The following is a 25,932-nucleotide window of genomic DNA, read 5'->3' as shown; positions in this document are numbered from 1 at the left end:
TTACCTGACCTTACTAATGTTCTTGTGGCTGACTGAGTAAATCCTCACAGCCACACTCCAAAATCTAGTGGACAGCTTTCAAAGAAAAGTGACTAGAACAGCAGAGGGAGACTATATCTGGAATGGACTGTTCAAAAAGAACATATATGTACAATAGTGCTTGAAAGTTTGTGAACCCTTAGAATTTTCTATATTTCTGCATAAATATGACCGAAAACATCATCAGATTTTCACCCAAGTCCTAAAAGTAGATAAAGAGAACCCAGTTAAACAAATGAGACAAAAATATTATACTTTGTCATCTATTTATTGAGGAAAATGATCCAATATTATATATCTGTGAGTGGCAAAAGTATGTGAACCTCGAGGATTAACAGTTAATTTGAAGGTGAAATTAGAGTCAAGTGTTTTCAATCAATGGGATGACAATCAGGTGTGAGTGGGCACCCTGTTTTATTTAAAGAACAGGGATCTATCAAAGTCTGAGCTTCACAACACGTTTGTGGAAGTGTATCATGGCATGAACAAAGGAGATTTCTGAGGACCTCAGAAAAAGCATTGTTGATGCTCATCAGGCTGGAAAAGGTTAAAAAACCATCTCGAAAGAGTTTGGACTCCACCAATCCACAGTCAGACAGATTGTGTACAAATGGAGGAAATTCAAGACCATTGTTACCCTCCCCAGGAGTGGTCAACCAACAAAGATCTCTCCAATAGCAAGGCGTGTAATAGTCAGCGAGGTCACAAAGGACCCCAGGGTAACTTCTAAACAACTCTCACATTGGCTAATGTCAATGTTCATGAGTCAGGGTTGTGCATGTCAGGGCCGCTGCTCGTCTGTAGTTTGCTAAAGATCAGAAGGCTATTGGAAAAATGTACAAGGCAGAGGTTTCTCAAGGATTCACATCCAGTCTACATGTTTGGTGGTGTAGTGGTTAGCACTGTCGCCTCACAGCAAGAAGGTCCTCGGTTTGAGCCCAGCAGCCGGTGAGGGCCTTTCTGTGTGGAGTTTGCATGTTCTTCTCATGTCTGCGTGGGTTTCCTCTGGGTGCTCCGGTTTCCCCCACAGTCCAAAGACATGCAGGTTAGGCTAATTGGTGTGAATTGTTGTTTGTCTCTGCGATAACCTGGCGACTTGTCCAGGGTGTACCCCGCCTCTCGCCCAGCTTGCCTTCTGGATAATCAGACATGCAGCTTGTGAACAGGCAAGGCCCCCTGGCCCAGGGGCCCCCCGAGAGTCAGGGCTTATTTATTTTGTTTTTTACTGTTCTTTACCATTGTATTTTCACATTTTGGAATTAAAAAAACTTTGGTTTCATACATTTTTCGTTGGTGTCAGATGAACACTGGTCAGAAGGGCCCCCTGGAAATTTTTGCTTGGGGCCACAACAGACTCTAGAATCGCCTCTGTGGACAATGGATGGATGGATGGATGGATGGATCACCAAATACATAGAAATCATACACGACCGTTCAAAAGTTTGGGGTCACCCAGACAATTTTGTGTTTTCCATGAAAAGTCACACTTTTATTTACCACCATAAGTTGTAAAATGAATAGAAAATATAGTCAAGACATTTTTCTGGCCATTTTGAGCATTTAATCGACCCCACAAACGTGATGCTCCAGAAACTCAATCTGCTCAAAGGAAGGTCAGTTTTATAGCTTCTCTAAAGAGCTCAACTGTTTTCAGCTGTGCTAACATGATTGTACAAGGGTTTTCTAATCATCCATTAGCCTTCTGAGGCAATGAGCAAACACATTGTACCATTAGAACACTGGAGTGAGAGTTGCTGGAAATGGGCCTCTATACACCTATGGAGATATTGCACCAAAAACCACACATTTGCAGCTAGAATAGTCATTTACCACATTAGCAATGTATAGAGTGCATTTCTGATTAGTTTAAAGTGATCTTCATTGAAAAGAACAGTGCTTTTCTTTCAAAAATAAGGACATTTCAAAGTGACCCCAAACTTTTGAACAGTAGCGTACATCATCTGGAGTAGACCTGGGCATTCTACAGCGCGCGGGCCACATCCGGCCCGTTGTGTGTCCCTGTCCGGCCCGCGAGGCCAATTATAAATTACAAAATAAATGGGGAAACCCCCATATTCCGAGTGCAATATAATGGTGCGACTTTTATTTTGAAAGCGCTACGTTCATGTTTACGTTCGAACGTGTGAGCTGTGCGTGAACGTCAACTGCAACAAGTGAGGATAGCCAGCACGTCGTCAGTCAGGCATGTCAGCTAAATTGTATATATAATAAATAAATGTAAATAATAAATTGCACTGATTCAATGACTGGTTTTGTTTTCTTCTTTATATGTAGCCTACACCACAATTCCACATAGCCTATGAATAAATATAATATTAATATTAATTATGTATTGACATGAATATATATTAAGTAGGGTGGATTCAGGTAAATTGGGCCATCAGGTAAACTGGGCCACTTACGCACTGAGCTTTTCATCTCTTCCAATTTTACTGACCAATCACCACAAATGTATTTAAATTGTTGCAATTACTACTTTATTTGCTTTAAGTCATTTGGATGCCATAATATTTCTGTGATGAATGAATGAATGAATCTTTATTGTCCACAAGTGTGGAAACTTGTTTTCAGTTTCACCACATAAAAAACACATATGACTCCATTTCATGTAAAAATAATAAGGAATACTACTCTAATAAATAGATGATTAAATTAAGTGTAAAAATTTTAAAATGCAAAAATAGTAAGGAATACTACTCCAATAAATAGATGATTAAATAAATAAAACAAGACTCATCTTGGTTTGCAAAAGTCGCCTGTGTGTTGGATACAATTCCCACTTTGTTTATCATATTAACTGCATTGGGAACAAACGATTTCTTGTATAGGTTTTTAATGGCATTTGGTACTCTAAAACGCCTCCCTGAGGGTAAGGGGATGGGCTGGTGTACCCCTAAAAGGCAGGGGGGGTCTTTCCAAGTTTGCAAAAAAAAGTGGCCCAATTTACCTGAATTCACCCTATATTAAAAAGGTGCGCCTTACATCTGGTCAATAAAATTACAACCTAAATTTATCGTGGCCCTCTGACATAATTTTGGTTTCTCATGTGGCCCCTTGTGAAAAATAATTGCCCACCCCTGGTCTGGAGTTAGGGTGACCACCTGTCCCGCATAGCGCGTGCGCGTACAGCATTTGAAGCCGAATTTATGCGTCCCGCAAATTCAGAATGTGTCCCGCATAATCGATGCTTGCTGAGGGGGCTGTCGCTCCCCGGGCCACCCAGGCAGCCAAACGAATATTACGAGTACTTGACATTTCAGCACACCACCGTCGCCACTATAGACTGTAGAACAAAACCACACACCCCTCACAACTGACTGGTTGCTTTCCTCCGACCCAAAAACGACTCTCTAGCTGACAAAGTGACTGCAGCAGAGGTGACGAGTGTGTATCACACTGTCCAACACGCAATATCATATCAGGCAGGAGATTGTGGCACAAAGCTGTGGTTGTGAGTTAAGAGACTTTTTTTCTACTGTTTCTGTGGTGCTGAGCCACTACAATTCCTGTTAATCCACTGAAAACTAAATGGAGACTTGTCACTATTCCTGCTGTACTGATGCACTGCAAAGCCTCACACTCAATATTATATTATGATTGATATAAAGTGAATAAATTGTAATGGAAAATAAATAAAATTGAGTAGCTTCAGTAAATCATAAGTGGAAGTGTGTCTGTCAAGTCATTGAATGGTCAAAATATTATGAATGTTTATTTAAAAAAACAACACATTTGGTGGCCTGTTCATGACCATACATCACCAATAACAGCAGAATAGGGTATTATTGATATACCATGTAAGGTAGTATGTGCTAGAAATGGGTAAACCACTATCTGTGAGTCTTCCAGCGGCTGGCGCGGTGCAGTGGGGGCGGCGTCCCACATTGTCCCTCAAAAACATACCCCTTGTCCCCCCTTGGGCTTATGAGCAGGTGGTCACCCTAGCTGGAGTCTACAGTAGCCTGAGAAAACTGGACACGCCCACACCTACGCATGAGTGAGAACACTGGACACGCCCACACCCACGTACGCACACACACCCTTTGAGGCTATAATTAAATAACGGAATAATTAGTAGATTAAATGCACTTTAGATACAGCACATGCTATACTGTATAGGCTAAACACTTCCTCCGTCTGAGACTAAACACGTGTGGTGTAATTCCAGTGACTCGGCTCGTTCTCTCCTCCCAGACAGATGATCTTGAAAGTTAAGCTGTGTACTTTCACTTTGCGTGTGTTCTGGAAACGTGTTACATTCTGTTTCTTCCTTCAAGGAGCGTTCATAACAGTAGACTACCTTTGGTTAAAAAGTGTCGGGGTTTTAACAGGAATTACGACATGCTGAAAACAGTGAGAGTGTTTTGCGGAAACCGAATCGTCGACTTATTAATAATAAGTCTCCTCATGTGTTTCTTCGCCCTCTTGTCTGAAGTTACTACAGAACCAGGTACAGTTTATTCACCATTCTCTTGTCCCTGGACTCGACTCGGTGTTTTAGCTGACATGTCTTGACGGTATCTTTCCTCGGAAGTGTTTAAGAGAAGGAGGAAACCCAAAACGCACAGAAAATAGTCCAGAAAAAGTGCTTTGAATTAGGAAAATGTCTAAGCTGTATGTCAGGATAATATCTAGTCCAGTACTGAGGCAGAATACACAGTATAGACAAGAAATGTTCTTGTTCATCTTTGTTTATACAGTCAGCATGTCCTGTAGTTTTCACGGAACCGGATGACGTAAATTATTTGCGATTGTTCTTTCTTAGGAAGCGTTCACTCGTAACACTCATCGCCTACACAGTGCGTCTGACAGCTGAGCATAATGGAGCTTTCATAACCTAGACAACAGTGGCGGTTCTAGACCAAAATTACTAGGGGGGCCGAGGTGGGGCCAGTGTTTTTTCAGGGGGGCACATATGGACAAAACATGGCAATATTTAAGCGTTCAAAATGTTTAGTTTAGTTTATTTAAAACCAAAACAAAACACATTGAGCATAAATACAATGAGATAAACATTGTCTCAATAGCCTAAACATAAAATAAATTGTGCTCAATAAATCTTAAAACCATGTTTCTCTTTTTTGTAAAATAAGATTTCTATTTTTGCACACAATGAACCTTTTCTTCAGATGTGGCTGCACTGGAGTGTCGTCCAAGCACTTGCTGATATCTGGAGAAAGATGAATACAGTAAATATGAGAGTGCTACTGAGAACAACATTTATTTATCATTATTCATTTATTAATTTATTATTTATATTTTATATTTATTACTTATTATTCAGACTTCACACTTTCAGGGTAGGCTATATGAATTGTAGGCCAACACTGCTCACACACATGCATTTGTTCAACATCACAAACCTGATGGTGCTGTACTTGATATGCATGGTTGTCCCAATGACTCGTTGGGTTGTCCCTCAATCTGATCCTGAATGTCTTCATCCTCACTCTCAGATTGCCTTTCAGATGCCTCACTTTCCACCTCTCCAACCACCACCTCTGGCTCTCTCCTCTTTCATAATCTTCATCTTCCTTACTCTCTCTATGTTGCTTTTTGCCAACAGGGGCAAAAAAGGACATAATGTCCTTCTTGCTCCTTTTCATGATGATAGCCTACAGTAGGCCTATACCAGGGGTGCCCACAATATTTTGATTCGCGAGCTACTTTTAAAATGACCATGTTAATATGATCTACTCGGACTAGGTTGTTACCACTACTAGGCCTACTATGACTACTAGTACTGCTACTACTACTACTAGGCCTACTACTACTACTACTACTAATAATAATAATAATAATAATAATAATAATAATAATGACACTTGTTTTGATTTATAACCATTCATATGCAGTTTGTTTAATAATATGCAAACATGCATACAAAAAGGTGACTGAAATTTACATTCAAATTATGTTAAATGCATAAGCTTTGTACTCCTAAACGTATTTTTGTTCAAATCACTGTTAACTTTTATAAACCGCAAACTACTAATATGTAAACATGAAACAAGCCCACTGTTTGTAAAAAAAAAAAAAAGGGTTATGTTTAGAAAAAAAAGTTAAATGCATCCAGACAGGCGTTGTAAACCCTAAAACATTTTTGTTCACATCAATTGACTTTTGTATAGCCTGCTAGACAGAGATTTGACATTTACAACAATTTTATATAAAAACATTTTTCCTTCTTTTATATTTTTTTCCTTCTTTCTTTTCTTTTTTTTTTTTACCGTGGAACTTAGCAACAGCACAACATTAATACATAGCATACTGATTGATGTAGGCCCTAAATCAGATCTTAATCCGATGATGATCGGCACTGGAGGGAGTCAGAGAGGGCTGCATAGTCCGGACAGTAGCTGCTGGTAGCGAGCCTCAAGCAGGCCTCGAGATGATCGTCGGACGTACTGGAGCGGTATTTAGACTTAATGATCTTCATATGCGAAAAGGCCGACTCGCACAAATAAGTGGAGCCGAACAATGCGGTTAAGGAGGTGGCACATTGTCGCATGTTCGGGTACTTCGCCTCCGTGAGTAAATTCCAAAACGGCCCATGCGCCCTGGACTTCAACTCGATGTCAGACTGCAGCATCTCGTCTTGCACAGACGTGTTCAGCTGAAACAGTGCCGCAAATTTTGAGGCGAGGGAATCCACCTCAGTATCTTCCCCGAATGGGTGGCACATGAATGTAGCTAGTGGCTCGAGCAAAGCAAAGTCTTGAAATCGCTTCTCAAACTCCGACTGGAGAATTTCAATCTGCTCAGTGTAGCGCGCACTGTTAAGTTGCGCAAACGCCCTCCCTTGCATCTCCAGCTCCGAGGCGAGGTTTCGGAAGTTTCCTAAATCACGGCGCTGCATCTTTGAAACCAGCAGTTTCATTTTGCTGGTTGTCATGGTAACCCAATGTAACAATTTTTTTGACGCAGTGCTTGGCTGACATTTCGCTTCAGGGAAAAAGCGAATTTGTTTACATGTAAAAATGACCACGACGTTTTTTTTTCATAACAAATATATTAATATTTACATATCAATCATGAGATCTACCATCCCTGCCTTCGAGATCGACCGGTCGATCGCGATCGACGTAGTGGGCACCCAGGGTAAAGTAAACGGAGAGGAATGTAGCCTCTACATATCACAAGGCCATTCGAGTTTTACAAGAAGGTTAAACACCGTCGGTTATTTTACCCATTTCCCAAAAATATTTAAAAAAAAAAAAGTTAGGCTACTTATTGCTGTGCAACGCACTTTTAAGAAAGCGCAATAAAACGTATTTATTATTGTAGTGAACAACAACAGTAAAACACGGATATGTGCAAACACTGATGTTACAAAATTGAATAATTTTCCTTACCTTCGCCCCTTTGCAGTAGCCTAGTTCTTGCAGGGCTGCAGCTGTTATCTCTCACGTCCGAAGTTTACAATTCGCGCTGCTGCTGATCTTTCTGCTGCAGGTAACAGTGTGCGTGTAGCGCTTTAAGGAGTCCGTGTAGAACACTCCGTCATGTCAGTTCCGATCTTCGAGCCAGCGCACGTCGAAATTAATAAAGCTTATTATCTGTTCAGCACAGGGGCCATAACAGGGGCCAGGAGCAATTTTACAGGGGCACTGCCCCCGTTTAAAACCGCCTATGCTAGACAATAAACACATCCAGGTACATCGAGACATCTTGTAAACTGGGTGTAGAAGTCAGAGTAGGTGGGTGGAGCACAGAAGTACGGCAGGCCAGAACTGAGTTCCAAAAACTGTTTTATTTTGCACTTTTCAGTAGCAATGTATACTCTCCCAGCCACACACACACAAGTCATCTGGTGCGGGAGAGAGCTCACTTCCTCTGCTCTCTCTCTCTCCTTATATAGGGCGTGGTTGCTGGGAAGACACACAAACACAGGTTAATTGCTCTCAGGTGAAGAGATTCTGCCACTTACCTTCCCTGACTCCGCCCTCCTGTCACAGACCGGCGCTTGACCACGCCCCCGCTGCCACACTGGGATAGTTGAACTAAACAGCATTTCTTTTCTGGTCTGATGAGTAAAACTGGCAGCATTATGTTACTGTATGGAACTGCTAGAAATAAAACTCAACTCTTGTGGTATCAGTGTTCTCAGTTGGGACAAAGTACAAATTGTAAATAAAAATGGAATGCAAACAATGTGGAAGTTTCAAAATTCCATATTTTATTCAGAATAGAACCTAGATGGCATATCAAATGTTTAAACTGAGAAAATGTATCATTTAAAGAGAAAAATTAGGTGATTTTAAATTTCATGACAACAACACATCTCAAAAAAGTTGGGACAAGGCCATGTTTACCACTGTGAGACATCCCCTTTTCTCTTTACAACAGTCTGTAAACGTCTGGGGACTGAGGAGACAAGTTGCTCAAGTTTAGGGATAGGAATGTTAACCCATTCTTGTCTAATGTAGGATTCTAGTTGCTCAACTGTCTTAGGTCTTTTTTGTCGTATCTTCCGTTTTATGATGCACCAAATGTTTTCTATGGGTGAAAGATCTGGACTGCAGGCTGGCCAGTTCAGTACCCGGACCCTTCTTCTACGCAGCCATGATGCTGTAATTGATGCAGTATGTGGTTTGGCATTGTCATGTTGGAAAATGCAAGGTCTTCCCTGAAAGAGACGTCGTCTGGATGGGAGCATATGTTGCTCTAGAACCTGGATATACCTTACAGCATTGATGGCGTCTTTCCAGATGTGTAAGCTGCCCATGCCACACGCACTAATGCAACCCCATACCATCAGAGATGCAGGCTTCTGAACTGAGCGCTGATAACTTGGGTCGTCCTTCTTCTCTTTAGTCCGAATTACACGGCGTCCCTGATTTCCATAAAGAACTTCAAATTTTGATTCGTCTGACAACAGAACAGTTTTCCACTTTGCCACAGTCCATTTTAAATGAGCCTTGGCCCAGAGAAGACGTCTGCGCTTCTGGATCATGTTTAGATACGGCTTCTTCTTTGAACTATAGAGTTTTAGCTGGCAACGGCGGATGGCACGGTGAATTGTGTTCACAGATAATGTTCTCTGGAAATATTCCTGAGCCCATTTTGTGATTTCCAATACAGAAGCATGCCTGTATGTGATGCAGTGCCGTCTAAGGGCCCGAAGATCACGGGCACCCAGTATGGTTTTCCGGCCTTGACCCTTACGCACAGAGATTCTTTCTGATTCTCTGAATCTTTTGATGATATTATGCACTGTCGATGATGATATGTTCAAACTCTTTGCAATTTTACACTGTCGAACTCCTTTCTGATATTGCTCCACTATTTGTCGGCGCAGAATTAGGGGGATTGGTGATCCTCTTCCCATCTTTACTTCTGAGAGCCGCTGCCACTCCGAGATGCTCTTTTTATACCCAGTCATGTTAATGACCTATTGCCAATTGACCTAATGAGTTGCAATTTGGTCCTCCAGCTGTTCCTTTTTTGTACCTTTAACTTTTCCAGCCTCTTATTGCCCCATCCCAACTTTTTTGAGATGTGTTGCTGTCATGAAATTTCAAATGAGCCAATATTTGGCATGAAATTTCAAAATGTCTCACTTTCGACATTTGATATGTTGTCTATGTTCTATTGTGAATACAATATCAGTTTTTGAGATTTGTAAATTATTGCATTCCGTTTTTATTTACAATTTGTACTTTGTCCCAACTTTTTTGGAATCGGGGTTGTATATTACAACATATGTAGGGCGGCATGGTGGTGTAGTGGTTAGCACTGCTGACTCAAAGCAAGAAGGTTCTGGGTTCAAGCCCAGCGGCTGACAAGGGCCTTTTTGTGTGGAGTTTGCATGTTGTCCACGTGGGTTTCCTCTGGGTGCTCCGGTTTCCTCCACAGTCCAAAGGCATGCAGGCTCTGAATTGACCGTGAGTGTGAATGGTTGTCTGTGTCTATGTGTCAGCCCTGCGATGAACTGCCGACTTGTCCAGGGTGTACCCCGCCTCTCAGCCATAGTCAGCTGGGATAGGCTGCAGCCCTGTAGACCAGGATAAGTGGCTACTGATAATGGATGAATAAATATGTTACTGTAACAAAAATAAGCATAAAGTTAGTTCAAATCATGTACATGTGTTTATCATTAAATCGTTTTCGACATGTCCTTGTCTTCAACTTGTTCAGTATCATGCTAGCTGAATGGAATATATCTGATATACCACTCAATGCCAGCCAATATTATTTAAATGTCACTCAGATCCGTGATGTATTTCATATGAAAAATACGAGTTTTTCAACGCGAGAAGATAAACGTCATATATTCAAGCCAATGTGTGATTTTCTTTTTATTATATAGACACATTCACAAACAAAAAGTACCTAAATGTATCATAACAATTCACCGATTTCCTCACATCACAAGCAAAAAACATGTCACGGTTGTAGTTCTCAATGTCTCAGATGTAGCTCATATGAAAAATACGAGTGGCGTATTTCCCAGGAACACACTCATGTCTGTGTGTGTGTGTGTGTGTGTGTGTGTATATATATATATATATATATATATATATATATATATATATATATATATATATACTGTATGTATACTGTGTATATATAATATATACTGTATGTGTGTATATATATATATATATATATATATATATATATATATATATATATACACTGTATATATATATACACAGCAAAAAAGGTTTTATTAAAATGTTTTTATAAAATATAAATGTACATTTATAATAGTCACCCTGGGGCAATGATATGCAGTTATGGTTTATTACCTAACCATTCACAGATAGACACAAGTTCTTTTTATTTAAAAGGAAAGTCTAGGGCTGTTAGGGAAATCCTGAGAGAGAGAGAGAGAGAGAGAGAGAGAGAGAGAGAATACTGAACTTGAGGGAAATAATGCAGAGGAAATGTGGAAACCTGATGGAGGTTTGACTCATAGTCAGTTGTTTGGTTAAATAGCCCTTTTATAATTGGAGCCATGTTAGTTGACAGATTTCACTACATACAGGCTATATAATGCCCTTGTATAGTATGGTATAACAGTCAGTTATTCTACTGTGTTACAGTGTCTTGCAAAAGTATTCATCCCCCTGGGTTTTTGTCCTGTTTTGTCGCATTACAAGCTGGAATTTAAATGGATTTTTGGAGGGTCAGCACCATCTCATTTACACAACATGCCTACCACTTTAAAGGTGCAAATTGTTGTTTATTGTGACACAAACAATAATTAAGATGAAAAAACAGAAATCTGGAGTGTGCATAAGTATTCACCCCCTTTCGTATGAAACCCCTAAATAAGAGCTGGTCCAAACAATTCACTTCATAAGTCACATAATTAGTTGATTAAGATCCACCTGTGTGCAATCAAAGTGTCACATGATCTGTCACATGATGTCTGTATAAAATCAACCTGTTCTGGAAGGACCCTGACTCTGAAACGCTACTAAGCAAGCAACATGAAAACCAAGGAGCCTCCAAACAGGCCAGAGACAAAGTTGTGGAGAAGTCTAGATCAGGGTTGGGTTATAAAAAATATCCCAAACTTTGAATATCCCAGGGAGCACCATTAAATCCATTATAGCACAATGGAAAGAATATGGCACCACTACAAACCTGACAAGAGAAGGCCGCCCACCAGAACTCACAGACCGGGCAAGGAGGGCATTAATCAGAGATGCAACAAAGACACCAAAGATAACATTGAAGGAGCTGCAAAGATCCACAGCGGAGATGGGAGTATCTGGCCATAGGACCACTTTAAGCCGTACACTCCACAGAGCGGGGCTTTATGGAAGAGTAGCCAGAAAAAAGTCATTGCCTAAGAAAACATGTTTGGAGTTTGCCCAACAGCATGTGGCAGACTCCCCAAACACATGGAAGAAGATTCTCTGGTCAGATAAGACTAAAATTGATCTTTTTGGCCATCATGGGAAATGCCATGTGTGGTGCAAACCCAACACCCTAAGAACACCATTCCTACAGTGAAGCATGGTGGTGGCAGCATCATGCTGTGGGGATATTACTCATCTGCAGGGACAGGAAAGCTGGTCAGGACTGAAGGAAAGATGGATGGCATTAAATACAGGGCAGTTCTGGAGGAAAACCTGTTTGAGTCAGCCAGAGGTTTGAGACTGGGATGAAGGTTCACGTTCCAGCAGGACAATGACCCTAAACATACTGCTAAAGTGACACTGGAGTGGTTTAAAGGGAAGCATTTAAATGTTTTTGAATGGCCTAGTCAAAGCCCAGACCTCAATCCAACTGAGAATCTGTGGCATAACTTGAAGATTGCTGTACACCAATGCAACCCATCTAACTTGAAGGAGTTGGAGCAGTTTTGCCTTGAGGAATGGGCAAAAATCCCAGTGGCTAGATGTGCTAAGCTAATAGAGACATACCCCAAGAGACTTGCAGCTGTAATTGCAGCAAAAGTGGCTCTACAAAGTATTGATTTTTTATCTATCTATCTATCTATCTATCTATCTATCTATCTATCTATCTATCTATCTATCTATCTATCTATCTATCGGGGGGTGTTGAATACCTATGCACACTCCAGATTTCTGGGTGGGTTTTTTTTTCATCTTAATTATTGTTTGTGTCACAATAAAACAATAATTTGTAACTTTTTAGTGGTAGGCATGTTGTGTAAATCAAATGGTGCTACCCCCCCCCCCCCCCCCCAAAATCCATTTAATTCCAGCTTGTAATGCGACAAAACAGGACAAACACTAAGGGGGATGAATACTTTTGCAAGACACTGTATGTACTGCCTTAGTTACGAAATTACCCTAGGTGATTAATGAATATGATATAACCATTTTTGTAGACATTTTTTGGTAAAATTCACTTATTTACTAATAATGGACTAATAATTCTCTCCACAAAATAGTGCTTAATGCTTTTCTTAATTTCTATCTTTATCATCTTTATCTTATCTATCTAATGTTCTTTATTATATATTTTTTTCAATTTTAATAATTTCAATCATTCCATCATTTTGCAGTGAAAACACCACCACCCACAGTTGAAATAATTCAGAATGGAAGTCATCTGAATTTTATAGCAAGCCCCCCTAACTCAAGTTCACCTCACTGCTGGCAATACACGTTTCAGTACAGAAAATGCAATGAGGTGAGAATTTTCCTGCATGAATTCTGATATTATCTGATTGTGCTTTATTTATATATATATATTATCGAGCTTTTGCAATGTAGCATTCAACTTTTCTTTTTTCATTTTTTTTTAACTATACAAGCAAACTTTTTGGTGGTGCAGTGGTTAGCACTGTTGCCTCACGCCAACATTCTGGGGTCTAACCTTGTGGCTGACTGGGGCCTTTCTGTACAAAGTTTGCATGTTCTCCTTGTGCCTGCATGGGTGCTCTGGTCCAAAGACATGTGGATTAGGTCAACTGGCAACTCTAAATTGCCCATAGGTGTGAGTGGTTATTTGTCTCTATGTTAACCCAGCAATAGACTGGCAACCTGTCCAGAGTGTACCCTGCCTCTCACCTGAAGCCAGCTGGGATTGGGTCCCGTTCACCTGCAACCCTGACAGATAAGCAGTATCGATGATGGATGGAAACAGACTTATAATGCCACACTATATAATATTTGGAAACATTTTATTCCTTATATTCTCCATCCATCCATCATCTGTAGCCACTTATCTTGTACAGGGTCACAGGCAAGCTGGAGCCTATCCCAGCTGACTATGGCCGAGATACACCCTGGACAAGTCACCAGGTCATCACAGGGCTGACACATAGAGACAAACAACCATTCATACCTATGGTCAATTTATAGACACCAATTAACCTAACCTGCATGTCTTTGGACTGTGGGGGAAACATACACACGTCATACAGAAAGGCCCCCATCAGCCACTGGGCTCAAACTACACCACCATGCCACCCTTCCTTATATTCTCATAAATATGAATTTAGATAAACTTCTAAATAGTTTTCCAGAAATTTGATCACACAAAGTGAACTTATAGCACAAACAGTATAGTCTGTCATTTCTTTTTCAAATTATTCACTAGAAATTGTTTTCTGTGTATGTTTAAATAGAAACCAGTCGATGTTACTGCAACTGAAAAAGACAAATGGCTCACCAAGGTGGAATACGACGCTGCCTGCAAGTACACTGTTCAAGTGCAGGCAAAATACGATACAATGTACTGTGGAAAAGCTGAACCTGACAGTGACATGAGCAAACCTGTGTATTTTGGTAAAGTGACACCCTTATACACTTTTCTACCTCTCAAGAGACCAAGTCACTAAAACCTACTTGTATTACAATTAATAGATATTAGTATAAATGCACAGGTGATTATAGAAAATCATGCATGCTAATTTGTTGAGAAATTCTGGCTATTTATTGGAAATCACATCGAGCGACTCGGCAAAATGGCGGCAAATCGCTTCGTCACCGTAAATGAGGAAGAATTAGAAATGATGAAAGAAAACGCTGTTCCTAAAAGCACTAAAGATGGTATGAAGTTTGGTCTAAAACTATTCAAAGGTAAAGTGGAATTGGGATTTATTTTATCGATTTCAATACAAAGTATTTTATGTGAGTCAGTGTAGATAAGTGACACAAGCCTGCGCCGCGCCGTTATTACATTTGCATGCCGCTTTTGAAGATTGAAATAAATGATTTTTTAAAAATACAACTTTTTAAAATAATCACCTGTGTGTTTATATTAAAACAATTATCTGCCTCAGGCTCAGTGAATATCGGTGAATAACAACCTTGATTTCATCTCGATTATTATTTACAGATATTCACTTCACCTTTGGTGAATAATTGTGAATTAATGATTATATTACTGTGGCTATTTATCCAACATATGTACATTTATTTTTAAACTTTATACATTCTGCTTCAAATGAAGAATTCCTCTTTTTTTGTAGGTGTGAATGGTGATCCAAGTGTGCCATTTAAAGTGGTTATGATAATCATCCCTGTAATAGTGTGTGCTTGTCTTTTCATTGCTATAGTGCTGTATAGGAGGTAATAATCATTATTCGTACTTCATCTGTTTACTTTTTAAATTAAATATTTACCTTGTCCATTGTCAGAGGTTTTCAGAGGTCCAAATAAATGGTTTAAAAATCTTAAATTCTAACATGCAACAAGTGTTTGTTTGCAAGCCCATTACTAAAGTTAATGTTAATGCTCAAAATAAAAAGCTGAACTTTCTCTACAGGTACAAGGACAAGATTCTCCCCAAAGTTCCCAGGCCATCAGATCTCTTCAAGGATATGATGGACAATAACAGAGAAGTGATAAGGGTAATCTGCTGCACTATTTTGAGAGAGATAATCATCATTGCAATCATAGCACTGATTATGGTTTTGCAGCTGCTCAGTTTTTAATATGCCATAAATACAAATAACATTCATGCAAAATGCATCTTTTACTGGTTAGATTCCTATAAACCTGTGAACTGTCTTTCATATCCGAGGCCTTTGAGTTAAGGATGATGAACTGATTTTGGAATAATTGTGTTTCTGTTTTTTTCACAGAACCTAGAGCTCTATGTGCCTAAAGAAGAGGTGGTGGATAAGATCCATGCGGAGTCGACATGCCTACAGCGCGGATTCTAATCACCACATACAGGTTGTGCAAACATTTGCATACCCTTAGGATAATTTATAGAAAGATATTTTGTGAAGTTCTCAGATGTTTCTTGATTAGTACAAGTCAGGGGTGTCACTAGGAATTAAGCTTTACTGGGGCACTCCCCCCCGCACAATGCACCTTAACATTCCTGTCCCCAACCTATGCAAAGTGGATAATTCTCATGCTCTCGTGGATGAAGTTATGCGAGGAATAGGTCAACAAGACGGAAAACACATCCCAGTCCCCAAAAAAATTATTGTTGGCATTTGGGCTTTTAATGCATGCTGATGCTAAATGTGTCACCTCAACTCTCACGATTCACGAACTTAGCTGGTTAGTTATGACTGACTAGCACATAGCCTACAACCTTAATCTTACCTCTCTCACCCTCCTCCTCATCTGTCACTGTTTCCCTGCCCTGTCTCTGCTTCGTGAGAAGAATTGTCTGATATCCATCTGGAAAAGTAATTTAATATCGTTTAATTCGATATAGTTTAATGGGTTTGTTAGAATATGGTTTGCTTAGTTTTGTTGCAAAAACTTTGCGCTACCTTAACTCATCTAGAGCCCGTTCTCTGACTCATCCAAAGAGTAGACTCATCTCTCCAGTAGGCTAAATGGATTCATGGGACGCCGCATGCACGCTATGTTTACAGTGAGAATCTCCCAGACCAATCAGAAAATTAGTTAGAAAGAAGAGGCGATAGAAGTTTGAAACACACTCTGTCCTACAACTTACAGTAGATAAATGATCTGCCAAAGAAACTAGTTTGTTACGAAAATCTTTCAACTTTTTCTTACTGGGGCACAGCTGATTTTTACTGGGGCATGTGCCCCAGTAAAACAGGCCTAGTGACGCCCCTGGTACAAGTAAAAATGTGGTGAAATAGTGTAAGAAATGAATATTGGAATAAATATTGTTTATAAAGGGTACACTCGATTTATATTAATGAAGCTAAAGCTGAAAGCATGTGATCTTATTGAGTGGAGTTATAGTTCAACTAATTAATTTTGTTCATTGTAAAATTGTTGTCTGTTTGTCTTTGTACTTAGGATGAACATATTCCAGATGAAGATGCTCAGCAAAGAAGGAAAACAGTGCAGCTTTGCAAATACACTGTTACCCTAGCCAAAGTGCAGCCATAATATACTATCAAATGTGATATCTTCTATAATTCTGCCAGATGTTCTTCATTGCCTTATTCAAATCAGAGCTGGAGACTGAGATGGTCATGAGAGAAACTTCTTTCAAAATAGTTTTCTGTTGACTTTGTGTTATTTTGGGACTGATATTTTCCTGCCTTTAATTTTTAATGCCTGAGTGATACACACCACTCTAATATGGAAAAAAAAATTTTAACAGCAGGCCAGAATTTGTTTTCTAAACTGTGGTGCTGTTGCTGGGTGTCAGTACTGAAAAATGTTCAAAAACACATTGTTTTCCATCCATTATCTATGTCAGTTTCAGTGCAGGTTGCCAATTTATCACAGGGCTATATTAATTTTTGTCACATATTACTGAATCAGACACATTTCTAGGCCAAGAGAATATGGTTGTGGTGAGGTTGTGGCTAAATGCTAGATAGCTAGGTCATATTCTCAGTGAGGAGTTGCCTATAATGGACATGTTTAGCTAGCTATGCTTGTTCAGCAACAATGTGATTTTTGGAATCTGGTTAAGTGATGTCCTCGATGTCATATTTGTCAAACATTATATCTTGAACATGTCCACAGAGAAAAAAATTGTAAGCATCAAGGGCCTTGTATGCCTTCCAGGACCGGCGTGAGATTGACAACCGTGCTCTACACTCCTCTCCCCAAACATGCTCTCTTCTGGACTTGTCCTTCAGCTGTAGACAGGCAGTATGCGTTCATGTGTTTTAAAGGAGTGGCATTGGAAGTAGAGCTGAAGGGAGGGGTTGGAATTTTTCATTTGGATACTTTCAAAATCTTTTGAAAAAATTGCTGCTCTGTGTGTGTGTGTTTCAACAGTAATATGAAATTTATTGTGTCACCAACATGCAGGGGCGGCCTGGTGGTGTAGTGGTTAGTGCTGTTGCCTCACAGCAAGAAGGTCCGGGTTTGAGTCCCATGGCTGACGAGGGCCTTTCTGTGCGGAGTTTGTGTGTAGATGTGAATGGCTGTCTGTGTCTATGTGTCAGCCCTGTGATGACCTGGCGACTTGTCCAGGGTGTACCCTGCCTTTTGCCCGTAGTCAGCTGGGATAGGCTCCAGCTTGCCTGCGACCCTGTAGAACAGGATAAAGCGGCTAGAGATAATGAGATGAGAGATGAGACCAACATGCAGCCCAGTGGGAATTCTCCTGGTATTCCCAATTAGCCACTCTGGCACTGATGCCATCAGTTTTTTTCTAGTATAAATGTTCAGAGTTTCTATGAGACATGGAGTATATATGTCTGGTCACTGTAGGCTATACTACCAATTAGGATCATTTAGCCACTTACAGGACACCAGATGTTCTAGAGTTACACCACTGGAAAGTGTTTGCTAGCCAAATGACATGTCCTGTCTTTTAGTGGTAATCCATAATCATAAGCGGAAATCTTTTTAGCGAATGTCAATCCAATTCCTTAATAAATTCTTGATTTTGGATAAATAATAATTCCTAAATAAATTCTTGATAGATTCTGTAGTCAGATTATAACCATGTAGCATCAGGTTGCTTTGTTTACTGAGGTCTTTTTGCAGCCAGTTTGTGGGCACATACTGTATCTTTTCCTTTATATCTGTTTTCATTTTTATTGTTGATATATAAATTGTAAAGTAGATGGACATTTTTTTCTATCAAAGATTCTAAAAATCTATGCTAACGTTTGCACTCCACTGCAGTATGAGTCCCATTTATGAATGTAGAGTAATATGTCTGTTGCTATGTTCAACAAATCTAAATAAAATATCATTTATTTTAATTTTTAGAATTTTACTATTACCATCAATACAAATTATCTTCACCACCACCACCATCACCACCATCATTAAATACAATCTATGAGTACATTCATTTTATGTTTTTTACTCAAACAATGCCCTCCACTATTATTACCATCCCTTGTAAATATGAATAAAAGCGTTTAAAAAAATCCACCTTTTGGTGAAGTCGCTTCATCTCACACTGAAAAAATGAGAAAAATCCAACCTTTAATTGAAATACATTTATTCGGAGAAAAACAAATCCCTTATCAAAAATAATTATTTTCAACAAAAACACCTGCCACTATTATTGGCACCCCTGAAAATGATAGTGAACACAATGTAATTGAAGCAAGCTTCCCATTTAAATTGTACATTTGTGAGTTGATTGGAGTGTGTAGGAACTTTCAAGCTGTAATCCATGACTTTCTGATTAACTGGGGGACAAATATGAGGTGACGCAGAGGCCAAATTCCCTTTAGTCATCCATCAACATGGGAAAGATAAGAGAACACACAAACCAAATGAGGGAGAAGTGTGTTGACCTTCATAAGTCAGAGAATGGTTCTAAAAAATTAGTTACTTGCCTGAAAATATGCATTTCTACTGTTAGGGCAATAATAATAATAATAATAATAATAATAATAAGTAGACACCAACTGTAACTGTTACAAGCTTGACTGGAAGGAGACCCAAGTTTATTTTGCCCCATGGACAGTGAGGAGGAGGATAAGAGAGGCAAAAAAAAGTTGGTGAATTAGAAGAAAAAAGTAAAATCTTGGGGTTTCCAAGTCTCCAAAACCACCATCAGATGCCACCTCCATGCCAACAGATTATTTAGAAGGTCTGCCAGAATAAAAGCCTTTTCTGTCATTTAACCACAAACGTAAGCGCCTGAAGTTTGTGAAACACTACTACAACTTTGCCTGAAACCGTGTTCTATGGTCTGATGTAACAAAAATGGAGCTTTTTGGCAATAAACACTCAAGGTGGGTTTGGTGTAAAAAGAAGGATGACTATAATGAAAAGAACCTGATCCCAACTGTAAAATATGGTGGAAGTTCTGTGAAGTTTTCAGGCTGTTTTTCCTCCAAAGGCCCTGGAAACCAGGACATTTTAAATCAAAATCTGTCTGCTTCTGCCAGGAAACTAAAACTGGGTCACCATTGGACCTTCCAGTAGGACAATGATCCGAAGCATATGTCGAACTCTACACAAAAATGGTTCTCTGACCACAGACTCAAGCTTCTGCCCTGGCCATCTCAGTCCCCTGAGAGAGCACAAGAAAGGGCCTCAGACCCTGAGATATTGTGTAAAGAGGAACGGTCTCAGATGTCCTGCTCTGTATCTCCATCCTTATAAAATGTTATAGGAGAAGAGTCAGTGCTGGCAAAGGGAGGTTGTACACAGTATTAAATGCAGGGGTGCCAATAATAGTGATGTGTTTTTTGCTTTTTTCTGATTTTTTTTTTCAGTTAAAGGTTGGATTTTCAATTTTTTTTTCCAGTGTGAGATGAAGCTACTTCACTAAAAGGTGTATTTTTTCTAACCCTTTGTACTCATCTTACAAGGGGTGCCAATAATTGTGAAGGGGACTGTATGTCTATTATGAGGGTTCGGAGTCTGTGGCTACATCAAAAACTACTATACACAATACTACATTAGATATTATAGAGCAGTACTGTACGATTACTAATAAAAGATTTTATCTTGATGCTCTGCTTCCATTTGGGGTTTCTGCACATGACTCAGCTTCTGCTGATGTGGATGGTCTCTTGATATTCGAAAGATTTATACTTCCCAAAAACAAATCTCACTCTTGCTTCAGTGCATTATCTCACTTGGGTGTAGATCTTTAGCAAAGAACTATAAAGACTGAACAATCCTGAGCATCTGTTCAGCACACTTCATACTGTTTGTCTTTTACACCTGTATACTGTAATGATCTCACTATCTGCTGTCCCAGCAGACAATGTGTTCCCTTTTGAGTCTGGTTCTTCTGAATGTTTTTTTTCTTTCTGTCAGTTCATGGAGTTTTTCCTGGCCTTGTTGCTTCTGACTTTCTCATTCGAGATCTACAGTAGCATGCAAAAGTTTGAGCACCCTTACTGAAAATGTCTGTTACTGTGAATAGTTAAGTGAGCAGAAGATGAACTGATCACCAAAAGGCATAAAGGTAAAGATGACCCATTTCTTTTCAGCGTTTTCTGCAAGATTTGTGTATTATTTTTGTTTTGTACAATTGGAGAGTGAAAAAAGAAAAGGAACACCATGCGAAAGTTTGGGCACCTCAATACATTTGAGTTCTCAGGTAACTTTTACCAAGGTTCCAGACCTTAATTAGCTTATTGAGCTCTGACTTGTTCAAATTCTTCATTAGGAAAGGTCAGATGATGCAGATTTCAAAGCTGTATAAATTCTCTGACTCCTCAAACTTGTCCCTAAAACCAACAGCCATGGGCTCCTCTAAGCAACTCCCTCGCATTCTGAATAATAAAATAATTGATGCTCACAAAGCAGGAGAAGGCTACAAGAACGTAGCAAAGTGTTTTCAGGTAGCCGTTTCCTCAGATTGTAATGTTATTAAGAAATGGCAGTTAACAGAAACAGTGGAGATCAAGGTGAGGTCTGGAAGATGAAGAAAACTTTCTGGAAGAACTGCTCGTTGGATTGCTAGAAAGGCAAATAAAAACCCCTGTTTGACTGCAAAAGACCTTCAGAAAGATTTAGCAGACCCTGGAGTGGTGGTGCACTGTTCTACTATGCAGCGACACCTGAACAAATATGACCTTCATGGGAGAGTCATCAGAAGAAAACCTTTCCTGCATCCTAGCCACAAAATTCAGCGTCTGAAGTTTGAAAATGAACATCTAAATAAGCCTGATGCATTTTAGAAACAAGTCCTGTGGACTGATGAAATCAAAATAGAACTTTTGGGCCACAATGTGCAAAGGTATGTTTGGAGAAAAAAGGGTGCCAAATTCCAGGAAAAGAACACCTCTCCAACTCTGAAGCATGGGTGTGGATCGATCATGCTTTGGGGTTGTGCTGCAGCCAGTGGCACAGGGCACATTTAATTGGTCAAGGGAAGTATGGATTTGAATAAATACCAGCAAATTCTGGAAGCAAACATCACACCATCTGTAAAAAAGTTGAAGTTAAAAAGAGGATGGGTCCTACAATAAGACGATGATCCAAAACACACCTCAAAATCTACAATGGAATACCTCAAGAGGCCCAAGCTGAAGGTTTTGCCCTGGCCCTCACAGTCCCCTGACCTAAACATCATTGAAAATCTGTGGATAGATCTCAAAAGAGCAGTGCGTGCAAGACAGCCCAAGAAACTTGTAGAACTGGAAGCCTTTTGCCAGGATGAATGTGTGAAAATCCCCCAGGTAAGAACTGAAAGATTATTAGCTGGCTACAAAAAGTGTTTACAAGCTGTGATACTTGCCAAAGGGGGTGTTACTAGGTACTAACCATGCAGGGTGCCCAAACTTTTGCTTCAGGCCCTTTTCCTTTTTTGTCATTTTGAAAATGTAAAAGGTGAAAATAAAAAAATTGTTTTTGCTAAAAATATAAAGGGAATGAGTCATCTTTAACTTTATGCCTTTTGGAGAGCATTTCATCTTCAACTTGCTTAACTGTTCACAGTAACAGCAATTTTGACCAGGGGTGCCCAAACTTTTGCATACCACTGTAAATCATGATTTGGATTTCTGTAAAGGGTTATACAAATAAAATCAAAGAGATTAATAGAAAGTCAAGGTGAATTCGCCATCCATGTTTGGGACATTATTGACACAGAAGAGCAGATGTGTTCAGGGTCAGAAAACTCAAGACCTACTTTTCTCAAACTGCTTGAGCACAAGACGGACTGGTGAATCTGCAGCGCCCTCTGCTGGCCATTGTGAGCTTCTTTTCCTCCTGTACGGTCCTGATGCTGCAGGATGCTGATAGAGGAGGGAGAGAAAGAGGGAGTTGTGTGTATCTAAAGCAGGTCTGCTGTCGTTTTTACCGGCTCCGTCTCTGTGGCGCAATGGAATAGCGCGCTGGACTTCTAATCCAGAGGCTCCGGGTTCGAGTCCCGGCAGAGATGCAGCACGGCAATGGGGGTTGGCTTTATTTTGGTCATCTTTAGCACAAAGTGAGGAAACTGATCAGTATCTGCTTTGATTGTCAAGGCTGAATCTTTCATGAGGCAGATGAGAACAGCACGAGCTGGGATACATAAAGTGATAATCTTATCTGTTAATGTAGGAATGGCCTGAGTCGCATCTCCTGGGCTGGTCAAAGTATTTCCCTCAATAATTCTCTGTGTAGTATAAAAGCCCGTTTCCGCCACTTGTAAAAAATTACGTCACATAGTATGCCATAATAATGAGAACGTATCTCATAACTGAGATACTGTGTCATAATTATGTCATAATAATGACTTACTATTTCATAATTATGTGAACATTTTCTCAAAATTATGGCAATATCTCATCATTATTATGAGATAGCAAGTCAATTATGAGGTACTAAGTATTTTTATGAAATAGTATCTCATTATTACGAGATAGAAAATCATAGGGATCTCATTATCGTGAGATATGAAGTCAGTATTATGTGAATGTAAGTCATAATTACTGGAAAGCTTCTCACTAGTGGGGTAAATGAGCTTCCAGGGATACATTCTGAGTGGGGGAAAAGGTACTAAACTATACCTCTCCTTGTCACTAGGGTGGTATCCTTAAGGGTACTCATTATGTACATTTAGTATGTTTTTTTTTTTAAACATAGATATGTTCATGTTGCGTAACTTTTAAGCTTTACTCTAAAAATTAATTACGTAGCCTCATTAAATCATTCTACATGTTCAGGTGAAAGAAACATGTTAAATGTACAAAATATAAGGGCACCACCTGAGTGACGAGAAGAGGTAGGCTACAAATTAGTACTGTATTTCTGTGAATCAGGATCAACAACAACAATAAATAATAATAATCTCATCTCATTATCTCTAGCCGCTTTATCCTGTTCTACAGGGTCGCAGGCAAGCTGGAGCCTATCCCAGCTGACTACAGGCAAAAGGTGGGGTACATCCTGGACAAGTCACCAGGTCATCACGGGGCTGACACATAGACAACCATTCACACCTACAGTCAATTTAGAGCCACCAGTTAACCTAACCTGCATGTCTTTGGGGGAAATCAGAGCACCCAGAGGAAACCCACGCAGACAACATTCAAACTCCACACAGAAAGGCCCTCGCCAGCCACGGTGAACCTGGACCTTCTTGCTGTGAGGCGACAGCGCTAACCACTACACCACAAAGGGATTTCAACATCAGAACTGAAAAAGTGATAGACATTAGGAGGTTTGATATTGTTGTAGCAGATAGTGAACAGTGAAACTATTATTATTGATGTGGCAGTGCCTGGAGATTTTAGAGTGAAGGATAAGGAGACTGAGAAGATAGCTAAATACCAAGATCTGGCAACTGAGATGAATAAGATGTGGCAAACTCAAGCAAAAGTGATCCCAGTCGTGACTGGTGCTCTTGGTGCAAAGTATCTGTTTTACTGAAAGGCTAGCTTTGCTGGGAGTTCACCCAAATAGAATAGTCAACATCCAACAAGTCCTGTCCAGCACAGTCTAGTGGCACTGGACAGATGGCAGAGACCCAACTAGTGACATGTCATGATATAACCAATAATAATAATAATACAATGTGAAACATTTTAAACTGGCTTAACTTGGAAATGCAAGTTCACCTGCTGCCTTGGAAATGCAAGTTCACCTGCTGCCTTGAAAATGCAAGTTAACTCAGTTTGACGATTATCTTTGTTTCAACTCAGAAAAAGTCTCAATTATAGTCAAGACAACTAAGTGATTCAAGTCTAACCTTTGAAAACTTGCACAGATTAGTTCAAATTAAAAGACTTTTCAGAGTTCATTGAGTTAAAGAGAAAAAGGAAGTAGACATAACTAAACAAGGCTGAAATATTTTACAGTGTAATAACAATGGCGGCACGGTGGTGTAGTGGTTAGCACGGTCGCCTCACAGCAAGAAGGTCTTGGGTTCGAGCATAGTGGCTAGCGAGGGCCTTTCTGTGTGGAGTTTGCATGTTCTTCCCATGTCTGCGTGGGTTTCCTCTGGGTACTCTGGTTTCCCCCACAGTCCAAATATATGCAGGTCAGGCTAATTGGGGGCTCTAAATTGACCATAGTGAGTGTGAATGGTTGTTTGTGTCTATGTGTCAGCCCTGCGATAACCTGGCGACTTGTCCAGGGTGTACCCTGCCTCTCGCCCATAGTCAGCTGGGATAGGCTCCAGCTTGCCTGCGACCCTGTAGAACAGGATAAGCAGCTACAGATGATGGATAGTATTTTAGTTAGCTTGTAGATCAGAAGGCTATTTCTATTTGAATCTGGACTGGCTTTATTGAAGCATGTCTAAACCTTTTCATTATGACTCTGATGTCATCAGTGAAGGTTTTTCCACCAGAGGGCGCAATGTAATTACTTATCTGTAATATCTGTTTGTAAGTGCATGTCTTCTAGTATAAAATAAACCCTTACTGGCAAGTTTGTGAGATGAAATTCTTCAGTATAGCCTATAGCCTCGATCACTGGCTGTCTGTTGGAAATCTGGCAACACCATTCCGAGTTTCTTTGTGCAGTCCAGGTGTCAGACACCATTCAATCTAAATAGGTTTAGTGTGACAGTGTTTTTGTGCATTACTTTATTAGTCCTGTAGTACGGACGCGATGAGATGCGCGACGGGATGATGAGCATCGAGCGCACATCCATCCATTATCCGTAGCCGCTTATCCTGTTCTACAGGGCCGCAGGCAAGCTGGAGCCTATCCCAGCTGACTACGGGCGAAAGGCGGGGTACACCCTGGACAAGTCGCCAGGTTATCGCAGGGCTGACACATAGACACAGACAACCATTCACACTCACATTCACACATACGGTCAATTTAGAGCCACCAATTAACATAACCTGCATGTCTTTGGACTGTGGAGGAAACCAGAGCACCCCGAGGAAACCCACACAGACACAGGGAGAACATGCAAACTCCACACAGAAAGGCCCTCGCTAGCTACTGGGCTCAAACCTTCTTGCTGTGAGGCGACAGTGCTAACCACTACACCACCGTGCCATCCAACTAATGAATTCCATCCAACCATTATCTGTAGCTGCTTATCCTGTTCTACAGGGTCACAGGCAAGCTGGAGCCTATCCCAGCTGACTATGGCCGAGAGGTGGGGTACACCCTGGACAAGTCAACAGGTCATCACAGGGCTGACACATAGAAACATACAACCATT

General features: G+C 40.2%; 1 protein-coding gene and 1 non-coding gene across 2 annotated transcripts; both read left to right on the top strand.

Moving 5' to 3' along the window:
- The first annotated feature begins 4,095 nt into the window (after nt 1-4,095).
- Nucleotides 4,096-18,607, top strand: LOC132894431 (uncharacterized). The gene is made up of 7 exons (XM_060934248.1): nt 4,096-4,510; nt 13,052-13,179; nt 14,120-14,279; nt 14,966-15,065; nt 15,262-15,346; nt 15,581-15,674; nt 16,731-18,607. Exons 1-6 carry the CDS (start codon nt 4,402-4,404, stop codon nt 15,659-15,661), a joined length of 663 nt encoding a protein of 220 aa, XP_060790231.1. The 5' UTR covers nt 4,096-4,401; the 3' UTR covers nt 15,662-15,674; nt 16,731-18,607.
- A 4,026-nt stretch (nt 18,608-22,633) lies between these two features.
- Nucleotides 22,634-22,707, top strand: trnar-ucu (transfer RNA arginine (anticodon UCU)). Its single transcript has one exon. It is a non-coding gene; the product is annotated as a tRNA-Arg (tRNA).
- The last annotated feature ends 3,225 nt before the right edge of the window (nt 22,708-25,932 follow it).

This window comes from Neoarius graeffei, chromosome 1 (genome assembly GCF_027579695.1).
Source record: "Neoarius graeffei isolate fNeoGra1 chromosome 1, fNeoGra1.pri, whole genome shotgun sequence".
NCBI classification, from domain to species: domain Eukaryota; kingdom Metazoa; phylum Chordata; class Actinopteri; order Siluriformes; family Ariidae; genus Neoarius; species Neoarius graeffei.
This window is presented reverse-complemented; position numbering and strand designations above follow the sequence as displayed.